The sequence below is a fragment of the Theobroma umbraticum genome, unplaced genomic scaffold (genome assembly GCF_002168275.2).
Source record: "Theobroma umbraticum cultivar Fairchild unplaced genomic scaffold, ASM216827v3 scaffold_147.0, whole genome shotgun sequence".
Taxonomy (NCBI): Eukaryota; Viridiplantae; Streptophyta; class Magnoliopsida; order Malvales; family Malvaceae; genus Theobroma; species Theobroma umbraticum.
The window spans coordinates 7,916,913-7,930,052 of NW_018397259.1; the positions used below are offsets into that span (position 1 = coordinate 7,916,913).

The following is a 13,140-nucleotide window of genomic DNA, read 5'->3' on the forward strand; positions in this document are numbered from 1 at the left end:
CATGAATCTTGCTTGATCAAGATACCCACCAAAATCTTAGGACATCCTTTTCATTCATCACACCCTCTTTATTTACAGCCAACGACAATGGTCAACAACTCTGAGCCACGTTGCAATGCCTGTAAAGATGCAATCCTTGGGAAAGCCTATCGTTGTCAAAAGTGTGAATTCCACCTGCATGTTCTTTGTTCGAGACTCCAGCCCTGCCTAAAACATGAGATTCATGAGCACAGTCTTACTTCTTTTGAAAAGAATCTCTCTGAGGTTACTTACCAATGTAACATTTGTTATTGGAATATCGGCGCAGCATATTGGGAGTACTGGGTGAAAAATTTTTATCGTTGTGTGCAATGCGATATTAATTTTCATTTCAGTTGTCTTAAGATTCCAACATATATCACACATGAATATCATAGACATGATCTTATGCTCGTCACTCCATTTGAAGAAGATGATTCTGGAGAATATTATTGTGATATATGTGAGGAAGAAAGAAATGCAAAACATCATATATATTATTGTAAGGACTGCACATTTATTTCTCATATTCAATGCGCACTAAAAAAGGTAAAGACACATACACTCTCTTTCAAGGGTAAATTTTTACTTTTCTACTTTTGTTTTGGTAATATACTTAGGATATAATGTTTTCCTTGAGCTGTTTTTGTCGAAAAGTTTTATACATAGAAAATATTGACCATGATTCGACCTTTGGCTAGGTGGACAACGAAGCTTTGATACCCAAACTGATTAAGCAAGAGGAAACAGAGAAGGCCAATGCAGAATCTCAAAATCAAGATCTTGAGGTATGTGAAAGAACTAACAAAATCTAATCACTTGAAGGACTACAAACAAAACTGATTAAATTCTGTAACAGGTGGCAAAGTCCACTCCCTTATTCTCTTAATTTCCTTAATTTCGTTTCCTTACTCTAAAATGATTGAATAAAATAACACATGCTAAGTGTAGACTAGAAAGGTTAAGATCTGAATTTTGTTATTATTATTTTTTGGTTCACTTTAACTCTGTTATGCAAGAGAACTTTTCCTTTACATAAAAAAAAAAAAAATTATGTTCACTCTGTCCTTTCTTCTTGTTTTCAGAGGCAAATCCAACATTTTACTCATCGACATTCCCTCAGCTACTATGAGGTAATTGAAAAGAATGAAGATGTTTTCTGCAAGGCCTGCGATTTCAAAATTTACGGCCGAGCATATGGCTGTGAAAGTTGCGAATACTACTTACACATTCAATGCGCCAAATTGTCCTATGAAGTGCTGCATCCTCTTCACCCCAAGCATCCTCTCCAGCTCTCTAATGATAGTCAACCAGCTTTCTGTAATGAATGTGGAGACTTTTCGTTTGGGTTTAGCTACGTCTGCTACTTCTGTGATTTCAAGCTCGATGTGAAATGCGTTAATTTAACACAGCCTAACAACGAGGGTCAAAGGCTAAAAGAAATGGCCAGAGAGTCAAAGTTGTGCCCTCTCGAACAAGATCACGAGCTTTCTTTCTTCAATGTTAGGCACAAAGCCCAACGAGGCTATTTGTGCAGCATTTGCTTCCTGCCACTTTCAGGTTTAACTTATCACTGCTCTACTTGTTCTTATGTTGTTCATGAATCTTGTCTTGGATTTCCACTGGAGATAGCACTCCCACCTCTTTCGGAACACCCCCTGCACCCAACTCTCAATAAAGGCCGTTACACATGCTGTCTTGCCTGTCGTTGTCCATTCAGTTGGGAAGACATTGTCTATAAATGTGAGCAATTTAGACACATCAGCCTCCATATTTTATGTGCCAATTCCATGAGGCAAGCCATACGATCCAAGTCTCACCAGCATCCTCTTTTCTATTTTGGAACAGAATGCCAAAAACTCTTTGCCAATATGCTCAACTACGAATTTTTTAGACAACATTTTCTGTTCAAATGCAATAAATGCGACAAATCTTTTGGTGGTGTTCCTTTCTATCGCTGTGTGTTGTGTTGCATCAATTTTCATTTGGAATGTGTTCCTATCCCACATTTCATTAAATCTAAATATCATATCCACCCCTTCACCCTTAGACATTGTTTCCTAGAAGATGATTCAGGAAAATATTTTTGTGATGTTTGTGAAGAAGAAAGACATCCAAAAAATCACGTCTACGTTTGTGAAGAATGTCAAGGATTATTTGTCGCACATATCGAATGCGTGGTTGACAATATGGTATGTTTTGTCCATGATCTCCTATATATAATTTGTCTGTTTCATAAGCATATAAAAACTTGCATGGACATATCACATAACCACATGCATGTAATCTCTAGGCAACCATACATTTTTACTTCTTGAGTAGACGTATACTTTAGATGAGTATAGTCACTAAATGTTGCGATTTCTTTACTTGCAAAGTTATAACAATAAAATTAATGAAGTCTGACAGCAATTTCATGCTTTATCAGGTGGAAGAAATTGCACCAGCAGAAGATCCATCCTCAAATTTGGTACCAGACCTTGAGAACACCTTTGTTCAGGCTGAGAGGGAAGTGTCCACAGATGAATCAAAAGAAGAGCAACAAGGCAACAACGTAAGCCCAGCAATGAAGGAAAGAGTAGCAGAGTGATTAAGAAAAGTAGTTCTGCCTTTGCTTTGCCAGATGAAGCGTATAATTCCATCAAGGATACTATTATCACTGGAAGAAAAGTTCATGTATATTGTTTGTTGCATACTTGAAGGAAAATAAGTTCTTATACAATCTACTTTAATATACAAAAATTTGCAAATTATTTCCTTCCAAAAGTTTATGAAGAATGTGCTTTCATTGTCAGAACGTGGCATTATATGTTTGCTTTATTTGGTAGAAGAAACTGTGTTAGCAATAGAAGCAAACTCCCTTAAATTTTGAGTTGGATCTTGAGGAGAACAAATGCAAGGCAGAGAACAAAGCATCAACAGGGAAATGGAGTGGAAGAAAAGCAAAAGAACTGAGACAAGTGTAGATACTTGATTTGGATTAATACTTATTTTTTAAAAAATTACTTTATAATATAATATTGTATAGAGAACAACCAAAACGTGCGAAGCACTAATTTATGCAGAATAACTAGAACAAGTGAAGTGCTACTTCACACAGAATAACTAGAACAAGTGAAACGCTATTTTACATAGAACAATTAGAAAAAGCATAACACTACTTTATATAGAACAACTAATACAAGTTAAACAGTTACTTCGCACAAAATAACCACTCCACATGGATGACAGTGAAAGCAACCCAGAATAAGTGGTAAGGTTCATAAGTTATTTTCATCTTGGAATGTTTTAGAGAGTTTGGTTTAGTAACTCAGATATGAAGGTAGTTAAGAGGTCTTTCTATCTTTTCTTGAAACACAAGTGTTCCACTCTCCTACCTTGTTCTTGTATACCGGTTCACATACACCTTTTTCTCTTGTACCTATTTCCATACAACTTCTTTTCTTGAACCTATTCACATATAGCTTCTTCTTTTATACCTTTTCATATATATGTCTTCTTTATTATCTTTAACTTGAGAACAAGTCTTATTACACCCAATTATAGTAACAGTTACTCATGTTAGAGTTATTTATAATAATGTCATTCATTAGACACATTAAAACCTATTCTTGAGTAATTGTCACTTTTAATACTATATATAGAGCCTTACAATTTATTTAGAGGGGCTCTTTCCCCCCTTCGGAGCTAACAGAGGATCCTCTAGAGCTTCTCTCTATAAATTCTTTCTCTAATTCCCTTCTACTTAACTTTTCTCAAATTCATCATGCTTTGGTTAAAGATTTTATCCAAGTTAATCAAGAATTGAGAACAAGTGAGATACATCCCCTCATATCACTTGAGGTGATGAAGCCTCTCTTGACTACTCATTCACCTTCGTATGCTTTATGGTATACTCAAAAACACCTGTTTAGGCATTTGATTGCTTCCAAACCCGTAAAGGTGAAATCAAAGTATGTTATTCTTTATATAAGATGACTTAGTGTCTCAAGTCTAAGGACTAGTTGCATGACTATCACATGAGAATATTTTTCATAGATACTTGAATGAAATACCAAATGGAGTTCTTATAGCAAGTAATGTTTAGTGAACTTGTTCTTTAACAAGCACCTATATGTTATCCTCAAGTATCCCATATACTTCAATCTATAAGATCAAAGGCTTACTTCTCAAGTAAAGAGACTTAACATGTGACAGTCTTTGAGCATTGTCAATGCCTTGTCTTGACAATACAATGACCAAAAATAATTTTAGGAACATTGGTTTGATGAATAGTGATCTCATAATTATAACAACTTTACAATTCTCTTGCAAGGCCTTTATGTTCCATGGGCTTCATCCAATTAGTACTCAATAACTTTTTATTATTGCATTAACATGAAGGAAAACCCTATCACATATAATTATGCGATTAAATATACATTAAATGACAATATATATTCCTTGATCAATCTAATTGGCGTAAAGGCATATACCAACATTCCATACCCAACACCTCCTTACTTTTTCCACTAGTAACTTCGATGGTGTCGATTTCATTTGCCACAAATGTTTCTCTCTTTCTCGAGGCCACAGATATCGTTGCATTAATTGTAATCTCAAAGTTGATGTCTCATGCGTTGCTTCCACCAATGATGCGACACTGGAGAAATTAGAGAGCAAAAGATATGATGAGAGTTCTTTTGAATTTCCAAATTTTGTCCCCGACCATCGCTTGATGGGTACTTCAACTATAGAAAAGTAGAAAAAAAACACTACAATTGTAGTTAGTGTGAGAAGCATCTGTCAGGAATGACTTACAGTTGTTTATTATTTTTATGTTCCAAACAGTTCTGCATCCATGAATCTTGCATCATTAAGAAACCCACCAAAATCTTAGGACCTCCTTTTTATTTGCCACCCTTTCTTTATATACAGCCAACAACAAAGGTCAACAACTCCAATCCATGTTGCTATGCCTGTAAAGATGAAATCATTGGGGATTCTATTGTTGTAAAAAGTGTGAATTCAGCCTCCATGTTCTTTGTTCTAGACTCCAACCCTGCCTAAACCATGAGATCCATGAGCACAGTCTTACTTATTTTCAAATAGAATGTTATGGTGTTACTTACCAACATAAGATTTGCGGTGAGCATATCAATGATGAACACAACGGCAACTTTTTTTATTGTTGCATGTAATGTGATTTAAATTTTCATTTTAGATGTCTTGGGATTCTATCATCCATCACCCATGAATATCATAGATATAATCTTATACTAGTCACTCTATTTGAAGAAGATGATTCTGAAGAATATTATTGTGATATATGCAAGGAATAAAGAAATGAAAATCATCCTATATATTGTTGTAAGGAATGCACATTTATTTCTCACATTTAATGCGCACTAAATAAGGTAATAAGGACACATGTAATCTCTTTCAAGAGTAAATTTACTGCAGGAAAGTTTTATACATAGAAAAAATTGACCAGAATTCCATCTTTGGCTAGGTGGGCAGCGAAGGTTTGATACCAAAACTGAGGGAGCAAAAGGAAACAGGGAAAGGCAATGCAGAATCTCAAAGTCAAAATCTTGAGGTATGTGAAAGAACTAACAAATCAAATCACTTGAAGCACTACAAACAAAAATCATAAAATTCTTTATCAGATGGCAAAGTCCACTCCATTATTCTCTAAATTTCCTTAATTTTGTTTCCTTACTATAAAATGATTGAGCAAAATAACACATGTCAAGATCTGAATTTTGTTATTATTATTTTTTGGTTGACCTTACGTACTTTTCTATGCACAAGAATTTTTCCTTTAAATAGTACAATTGCTTAAGTTTGGCTAGCATAGCAGTACATAATGCTTAAACAAAATAAGACATTAATCATAACTACTCATAATTTTTAATAGTCCTTTTTTTGTCATTTTTCTATTATTTTTATTACTTTTTCCTGTCATTTATGAATACTCAATTACAAAGTTAGTACTTAAAGGTAGTAAAAATAAAAATAATTATATTCATTCTATCCTTTCTTGTTTGCAGAAGCAAATTGAACATTTTACTCATGGCCATCCCCTAAGCTACTATGAGATAATTGAAAAGAATGAAGATGTTCTCTGCAAGGCTTGCACTTTTGAAATTTATGGCCAAGCCTATGGCTGTGAAAGTTGCAAATACTACTTACACAATCCATGCGTCAAATTGTCCTATGAAGTGTTACATCCTCTTCACCCCCAGTATCCTCTCTATCTCTTTGAGAGTGGGGGATTTTTTTGTCGTGAATGTAGAGGCATGTCGGTTGGGTTTGGCTACGCCTACTACTTGTGTGTTTTCGGGCTTGATGTGAAATGTTTTACTTCAACCGAGCCTAACAACGAGGCTCAAAGGCTAAAAGAGATGGCCAGAAAGTTAAAGTTGTGCCCTTTCCAACAAGATCACAAACTTTTCTTCTTCCATTTTACTCAAGTCAAAAAATACTCTCGATGCAACCTTTGCTTCCTACCAATATCAGGTTTAATTTCTAGATGCTTTGTCTGTGAATATACTCTTCATGAATCTTGTCTTGGATTTCCACCGGAGATGGCACTCCGATTTCATCTGGAACACCCCCTGCACCCAATTTTAAATCGAGACATATGCTATCTTGCATGCCGTGCTTTATTCCATATGAATGTCATCATCTTCAATTGTAGGCAATATGGAGACATCAACCTCCATCTTTCATGTGCCAATTCCCTGTGGCGAGCCTTAGAATCCAAGTCTGACCCTCATCCTCTCTTCTATTTGGGTACAGAATTCCAAAAACTCTTCGCCAATATGTCCGACAAATTCTTTGGACAAGATATTCATTTCAAATGTAATAAATGCAACAAATCTTTTAGTGATGTGCCCTTCTATCGTTGCTTGTTGTGTCAAATCAATTTTCATTTGAAATGTGTCCCTATCCCCCAATTCATTAAATCTAAATGTCATATCCACCCTTTTACCCTTAGAGATTATTTCATAGAAGATGATTTAGGAAAATATTTTTGTGATATTTGTGAAGAAGAAAAACATCCAAAAGATCATGTCTACTTTTGCGAAAAATATCAGGGATTATTTGTAGCTCACATCGAATGCGTGCTTCACAATATGATATGATCTCCTGTATATAATTTGCCTGTATCATAAGCGTATAAAAACTTGCATGTAATCTCTAGACAACCATACAGTTTATTTTTTGAATAGACATATACTATAGATGAGTCTAGTCATTTAACTTTGCGATTTCTTTTCTACAAAAGTATAACGATAAAATTAATGAAGTCTGACAGCAAAATTCATGCTTCATCAGGTGGAAGAAATTGTACCAGTAGAAGAGCCACTCGCAAATTTGGTATCACACCTTGTGAACACCTCTATCCAGGCTAAGAGTGAAGCCTCCACAGATGAATCAATAGAAGAGCAGCAAAGCGACGATGAAAATCCAGCAATGAAGGAATGAATAGAAGAGCAGCGGAGTCATTAAGAAAATTAGTTCTGCCTTTGCTTTGCTAGATGAAGCATATGATTCCATCACGGAAACTATTATCACTTGAAGGAAAGTGCATGTATATTGCTTGCATACTTTGAAGGAAAATATTGTTTCATCTCATGTTAGCCTTACTACATGGTGCTTCATCATTTTCAGTATTATGGCCAAATTTAGGAATGAAAAGCTGCTGCAACTTTATCAGCACCTTGGGTTAGCTATTGTATTTTGTAAAGAATTTTCAAACCTTGCTTATTAATGAAACTTGTAATTGGAAGGATGTTGCCAAAGAAAAACAAGAACCGGTATAAACATCTTCTAGGCATGAGCAGACCTTTGTGGTATGATACCTTTCTCCTTCAAAAGTCATATTTCTTAGATAACAGCAATTGAAACTCCTTTCTGCTTTTTCTCAGTAGAGGAATTGAAGCCTTTGTGCACCTAAGAGTAACAAAGTTAGATACATTGTAAATGGTCCTGTTCTCCAGAAGTCTAGCGTCAAGACCTTCCAGCAAAAATAAATGAAACCATAATAGCTAAAGCCAGGTATAAAGATATCAAGTTCAGACTCCAATAAGTTCTAAGAGAATCTACTTTAAATTATAATTCCCTCAATTAAAGCTTAAAAGGCACCATGCAAGCATATTTGCTGAATAAATTCTCCATCTTTGCTGGAATGTATCTCCAAGTAACTAACATAAGTAGGTTGACAATGAACAATTGATTAATGGAACTGATCTAAATCTTAACTGTAACATCTTGAAAGGTCATGTTGTCAGCTTTACCATTGTGACTAAATAAGAAGTATCAAGAGGACTTCATCAATAAACAAGATAAGCATAACTAGCCACTTTTAAAACAAGTGTCACCTGGATCAAACCTGGTAAGCAATGACATTCATGATGCTGATTGTGACCATGATTAAAAATATAACTGTTAAGAAATCTGTACAACGGAGGAAAATAAAAATGACATTGCAGTTATCCTAAACGGCTTAATCCATTGAATCATATCTTCAAAGCCATCGCAGACCAGAGATAGCATGAACCTTAACTTTCCTATAACTGATGTCCCCCTAGGCCCTATCTAGGATCAGATGGTCAGCTGAGATCCTTTCCTTTTTAAAGCAAACAATTCATAAAAGCTCCAATCTTACCTATCTATGCATTTTTTATTTTTTGTTATTAGCAAAAACACACAATTTACTCAAAGGTAATGGAACATGGAACTGAACTATATCATTACAATAATCAACAGAAACAAACAAAAGAGAAGTTAATTTCTGACAAAGAGAAAAAATAGATAACACCAAAAGAAACCTTGAAAGATTATAGGGTTTTGGAACACTACAAAAAAATAAGCTTTTTTTAATAAAATTTTTTGTTGGAGAAAGTTAAAATTATGTTAGAAATGTCTTTTTTCAACAGAAAATTTCATAAAAAAAAGTGCATAATCTATCGGTTGTATCATATCATTTTCATTGAAAATTTTTAATGGAATTTTGTCGAAAATTTTTAATAGAATTTTCTATTAGAGAAGTATTTTCATTAGAATTCCATTGAAAATTTCCGACAAAATTTTCATTGGAAATATATTTTCAACGAAATTTATGTTGGAAATTTCCAACATAAATTTTCATAGAAAAGGATTTTTCATGGAATTCCATTGAAAATTTCTCACAAAATTTCCATAGGAAATTCATTTTCAATGAAAAATTCTATGAAAAATTTCCAACAGAATTTTTTATCGATGATGCATTTTCAACAAAAATTCCGTTGTTCAGTCAGTAATACCTTTCCAACAGAAATTACCAATTAAAATTTTGGTAATAAATTATCAATTGGCATCTATAATTTACATTCAAATTTTATAAGAAGAACTCGCATTAAAAACTAAAATTCAAAGTCAAGTTCATACAATTAAAAATCATCATAAATACATAATATCTAAAAATATCAAACAAATGTAAATGTAAAACTAAATATGCTATCATATACTATACTAAAAAAGTATCCAAGTCTAACAATGGAAAAGATGTTATTACATTGTTGTGTGTTGCACTAAGTACAACTGTAACAGGCACCCAAGTATCAAATCCATACAGGTGAGTGCGTATAGTCTCCATTCCTCCAATATCTTCAATTTAAGAATATGAATCGAATTTTGATCGAGAGGATGAATCTTCACCATACTTCTTTGATAATGTAAAATTATCTTTGCAAAAACAGTAGCTAAAATAGCAAGTGACCTTTGAAGCTTAATTTCAAGCTCACTTGCTGTCTTAGCTACTGTTGCCATGCATGCATTCTTTGATAACTCTTTTCTCAAATCTTTGAAAAGAGCTTTGCTCTTCCACAAGAGAAAGTGCTGCGGGAAAGGAAAAAGACTTTATGGGCATTTGATGTGTTGCATTGAACTAGTTTATATTGTTTCATCTAATTTTATGATATTACAAACTTTGTACAAACTTGTTAAATTCAATTTTGTTTAATTGAGAAGCAACAAGATGCTTCTCACAAAAAGCTTAAGGGAGGAAATGTCGATTCTAAAATTACAACCTTTATTCTCTTAAAAGCAATAAGTAGAGCAAGGTCTTAGCTCTTAATGGGTTTAGGTAGTTTTAGGATATTAAGGGACAGGTTTGAGTAATATTTTTAAATTTTATTCGAGTAATTATAGAGTTTGAGTATATTATAATTTAATAGGGTAGTACTTGAAAAATAACTATTATTTTACCCGTTGACATCTTGAGCAAAGTTAAATATATGTTTTAAAATAATTTTGTTTTTTTTTTTAAAAAAAGGAAAAGGTGATTTGATCTTGAGAATGCGTGATGCCCGTGGTGGTATATTTGCTCTTCCAATGTGAGGAAAATGCTTTTCTTGTTTCTCCTATTTCTTTTTTAGTTCCAAATTTGTGGCAGTACCATAATCACATTTTATCTTTAATGATGAGTATAGTTTTCTTTGACCCTTTTCTTTTTCTGAAAGATAGAGAACAGTATTCCATAAAAAAAAGGATAAGTCTTAATTACTTATTTTAAGACAAGAAAGATTAGCAAAGTTTTTAAAGCATTATTTGCTTTCATATTTTCACCATAGTTAAATAATTTCCTCTTTTAAATAGAGAAAAACATCTTTAAGAAAATAGAAAAAAAATATGATGTTGGTTTTATAGCTCATTTAGGTAATTAACTCGAAGTTGTCATCAATATATCAAAATGAGAACGTGTAATGTTTTATCAAAACATTAAAAGATAATCATAATATATGCCTTTCGTGTATCCATCTAGTGAGTAAAATAACCGTCATATCAATCAATAGTTTGATTGAGCAAAAATTAAAGAACAAAAATAGTGGAAATTCTTGTCGTAGAATGCCAAGGAATGACTTAATAATTACACTTTTCCCTCAAATATAATAAATGATCTACATCTCAAATCCCCTATCTCCAAACCTATTAACTGTTAAAGCAAAAAAAAGCAAGCAAATACACAAAGAAGTAGTAGCAGCATCATTAGAAGGACAACAGCGTAGACAGAAACTTATTGCCAGCCGAAAGCCAAACCTGGTCGCAAAGAAGCAAGACCCTAACGGACAAGACATCACCCAAAAGGATTAAACAATCAGACCTTGAAGACAACAAGACCATGGCAACCAGCGCCAGTAACAACCGAAAGAAAAAGAGACAGCAAAATGACCCAGACATCCTAAATTGAAATTTAGACATGAAAGCTAAGAGCAATAGACAAAAGGAGAGGGAGAGAGAGAGAGAGAGAGAAACGAAGACTATGTGTGTATATGAAAAAACTAACCTCTATATTATCCATTGAAATTTCTAATACTAAAATAAAATATAAGACCCATTAATCACTTAATAATAAGAAGAGAAAGCAATGGTAATTCGTTAAATGACTACCAAAAGGAAAACAGAATATAAAGAAGAAGTGAAAGAGCTATCATTCACAGTCCTTTACTTTTGACCTATAAAAGAATTTTACCTTAACCTTTCCTTGTAATTACATCTTCTTTTCTTCAGCAAGGAAGAATAGAATAAAGTGATAAAGTAACCTCAAGTATTCTTTACCATTGGTAATTATTCTTTTACAATAATTAAATTTTTTTTCTCCATTTTCGTGAAATAAATATTAACTTAAGTCATTTGTAGAATGTCTTTTGTAACGCTTTAAAGTAAAGTTAATTACTATTCCTTTTTATTCAATCAGATTCTTTTCCTCTTCCCCGAGCAACTAGACTCTGTTTCAGCTTCTTTTTTCGGATATTACACTCTTCCCTTGCAGGGCTCTATCTATTTCTCTGATCTCCATCAACCCCATATTTGTCTGTTTCGAGAATTGAGATGGACATTAAACCTTTCCTTCATGAACACTACTTGCTGAATGATTGTTACGACAATGAAGAGGCGAGTTGTGACATATGCCATCAGCAAATTGATGGGTTGGCTTATAGTTGCGAAAGTTGCCCTAATTTCTGGTTGCATGCATCTTGTGCAGAAGAACAACTGCCTCCTCAGATTTCACACCCTCTCCACACCCAACACCTCCTTACTCTGCGGTACTATTATGTCAATTTCATTTGCCACATATGTTTCACTCTTTCTCGAGGCCACTGCTATCTTTGCGCTGATTGTGATTTCGAAGTTGATGTCTTATGCGCTGCTCGCACCAATGATGCGACACTGGAGAAATTAGAGAGGAAAAGATTTGATGAGATGGTTGGAAAAATGCCACATTTCGTCCACAAACATCCCTTGACGAGTATCTTCCACTATAGAAAAGTACGAAAGGAACACTACAATTGTGGTTGGTGTGAGAAGCATCTGTCAGGAGTGACTTACGGTTGTTCATCTTGTAGCTTCTGGATCCATGACTCATGCTTGGTTAAGATACCCATCAAAATCTTAGGACATCCTTTTCATTTGTCACACCCTCTTTACATTCAGCCAACGAAAAAGGTCAACAACTCCGACCCATGTTGCTATGCCTGTAAAGATCAAGTCGATGAGGTAGCCTATCATTGTCGAAAGTGTGAATTCAGCCTGCATGTTCTTTGTTCTAGACTCCAACCCAGCTTAAACCATGAGATCCACGAGCACAGTCTTACTTGTTTTCAAATAAAACTTCACGTTGTTACATACCGATGTAACATTTGTCGTAAGAAAATTTGGGCCAAACGCAAGGACAACATTTTTTATCGTTGCGTGCAATGTAATTTCAATTTTCATTTTGGATGTCTTGAGATTTCATCTGTTATTACACATAAATACCATAGACATGATCTTATACTCGTCAAGCGATTTGAAGAAGATGATTCTGCAGAATATTATTGTGATATATGCGAGGAACAAAGAAATGAAAATGATCCGATATATTGTTGTAAGGAATGCACATTTATTTTTCATATTCAATGCGCACTAAATAAGGTAATACAGACACATTTAATCTCTTTCAAGAGTAAATTTACTGTAGGATATAAATGTTTGCCTCAAGTTGTTTTTGCAGAAAAGTTTGATACATAGAAAATATTGACCGTGATTTGACCTTTGGCTAGGTGGGCAGCGAAGCTTTGATACCAAAACTGAGGGAGCAAGAGGAAACAGAGA

The 13,140-nt window shown here is 34.0% G+C and overlaps 2 protein-coding genes and 1 pseudogene across 2 annotated transcripts in view; all 3 read left to right on the plus strand.

Annotated features, from left to right (window-relative positions):
* The window catches only part of LOC110415617 (uncharacterized), a 3,282-nt gene extending 565 nt beyond the window's left edge, over positions 1 to 2,717 (plus strand). Inside the window, exons 2-5 of the mRNA XM_021427319.2 lie at positions 5 to 567; positions 720 to 806; positions 1,104 to 2,210; positions 2,447 to 2,717. Of these exons, the coding sequence (XP_021282994.1) occupies positions 5 to 567; positions 720 to 806; positions 1,104 to 2,210; positions 2,447 to 2,608 (1,919 nt within the window). The 3' untranslated portion in view covers positions 2,609 to 2,717. The remainder of the gene's footprint in view (positions 1 to 4; positions 568 to 719; positions 807 to 1,103; positions 2,211 to 2,446) is intronic.
* Positions 2,718 to 4,541: 1,824 nt separating this feature from the next.
* LOC110415618 (uncharacterized) lies at positions 4,542 to 7,491 on the plus strand (annotated as a pseudogene).
* A 4,386-nt stretch (positions 7,492 to 11,877) lies between these two features.
* On the plus strand, positions 11,878 to 12,407 carry LOC149527286 (uncharacterized). The gene is made up of 2 exons (XM_089783424.1): positions 11,878 to 12,252; positions 12,393 to 12,407. Exons 1-2 carry the CDS (start codon positions 11,878 to 11,880, stop codon positions 12,405 to 12,407), a joined length of 390 nt encoding a protein of 129 aa, XP_089639550.1.
* The last annotated feature ends 733 nt before the right edge of the window (positions 12,408 to 13,140 follow it).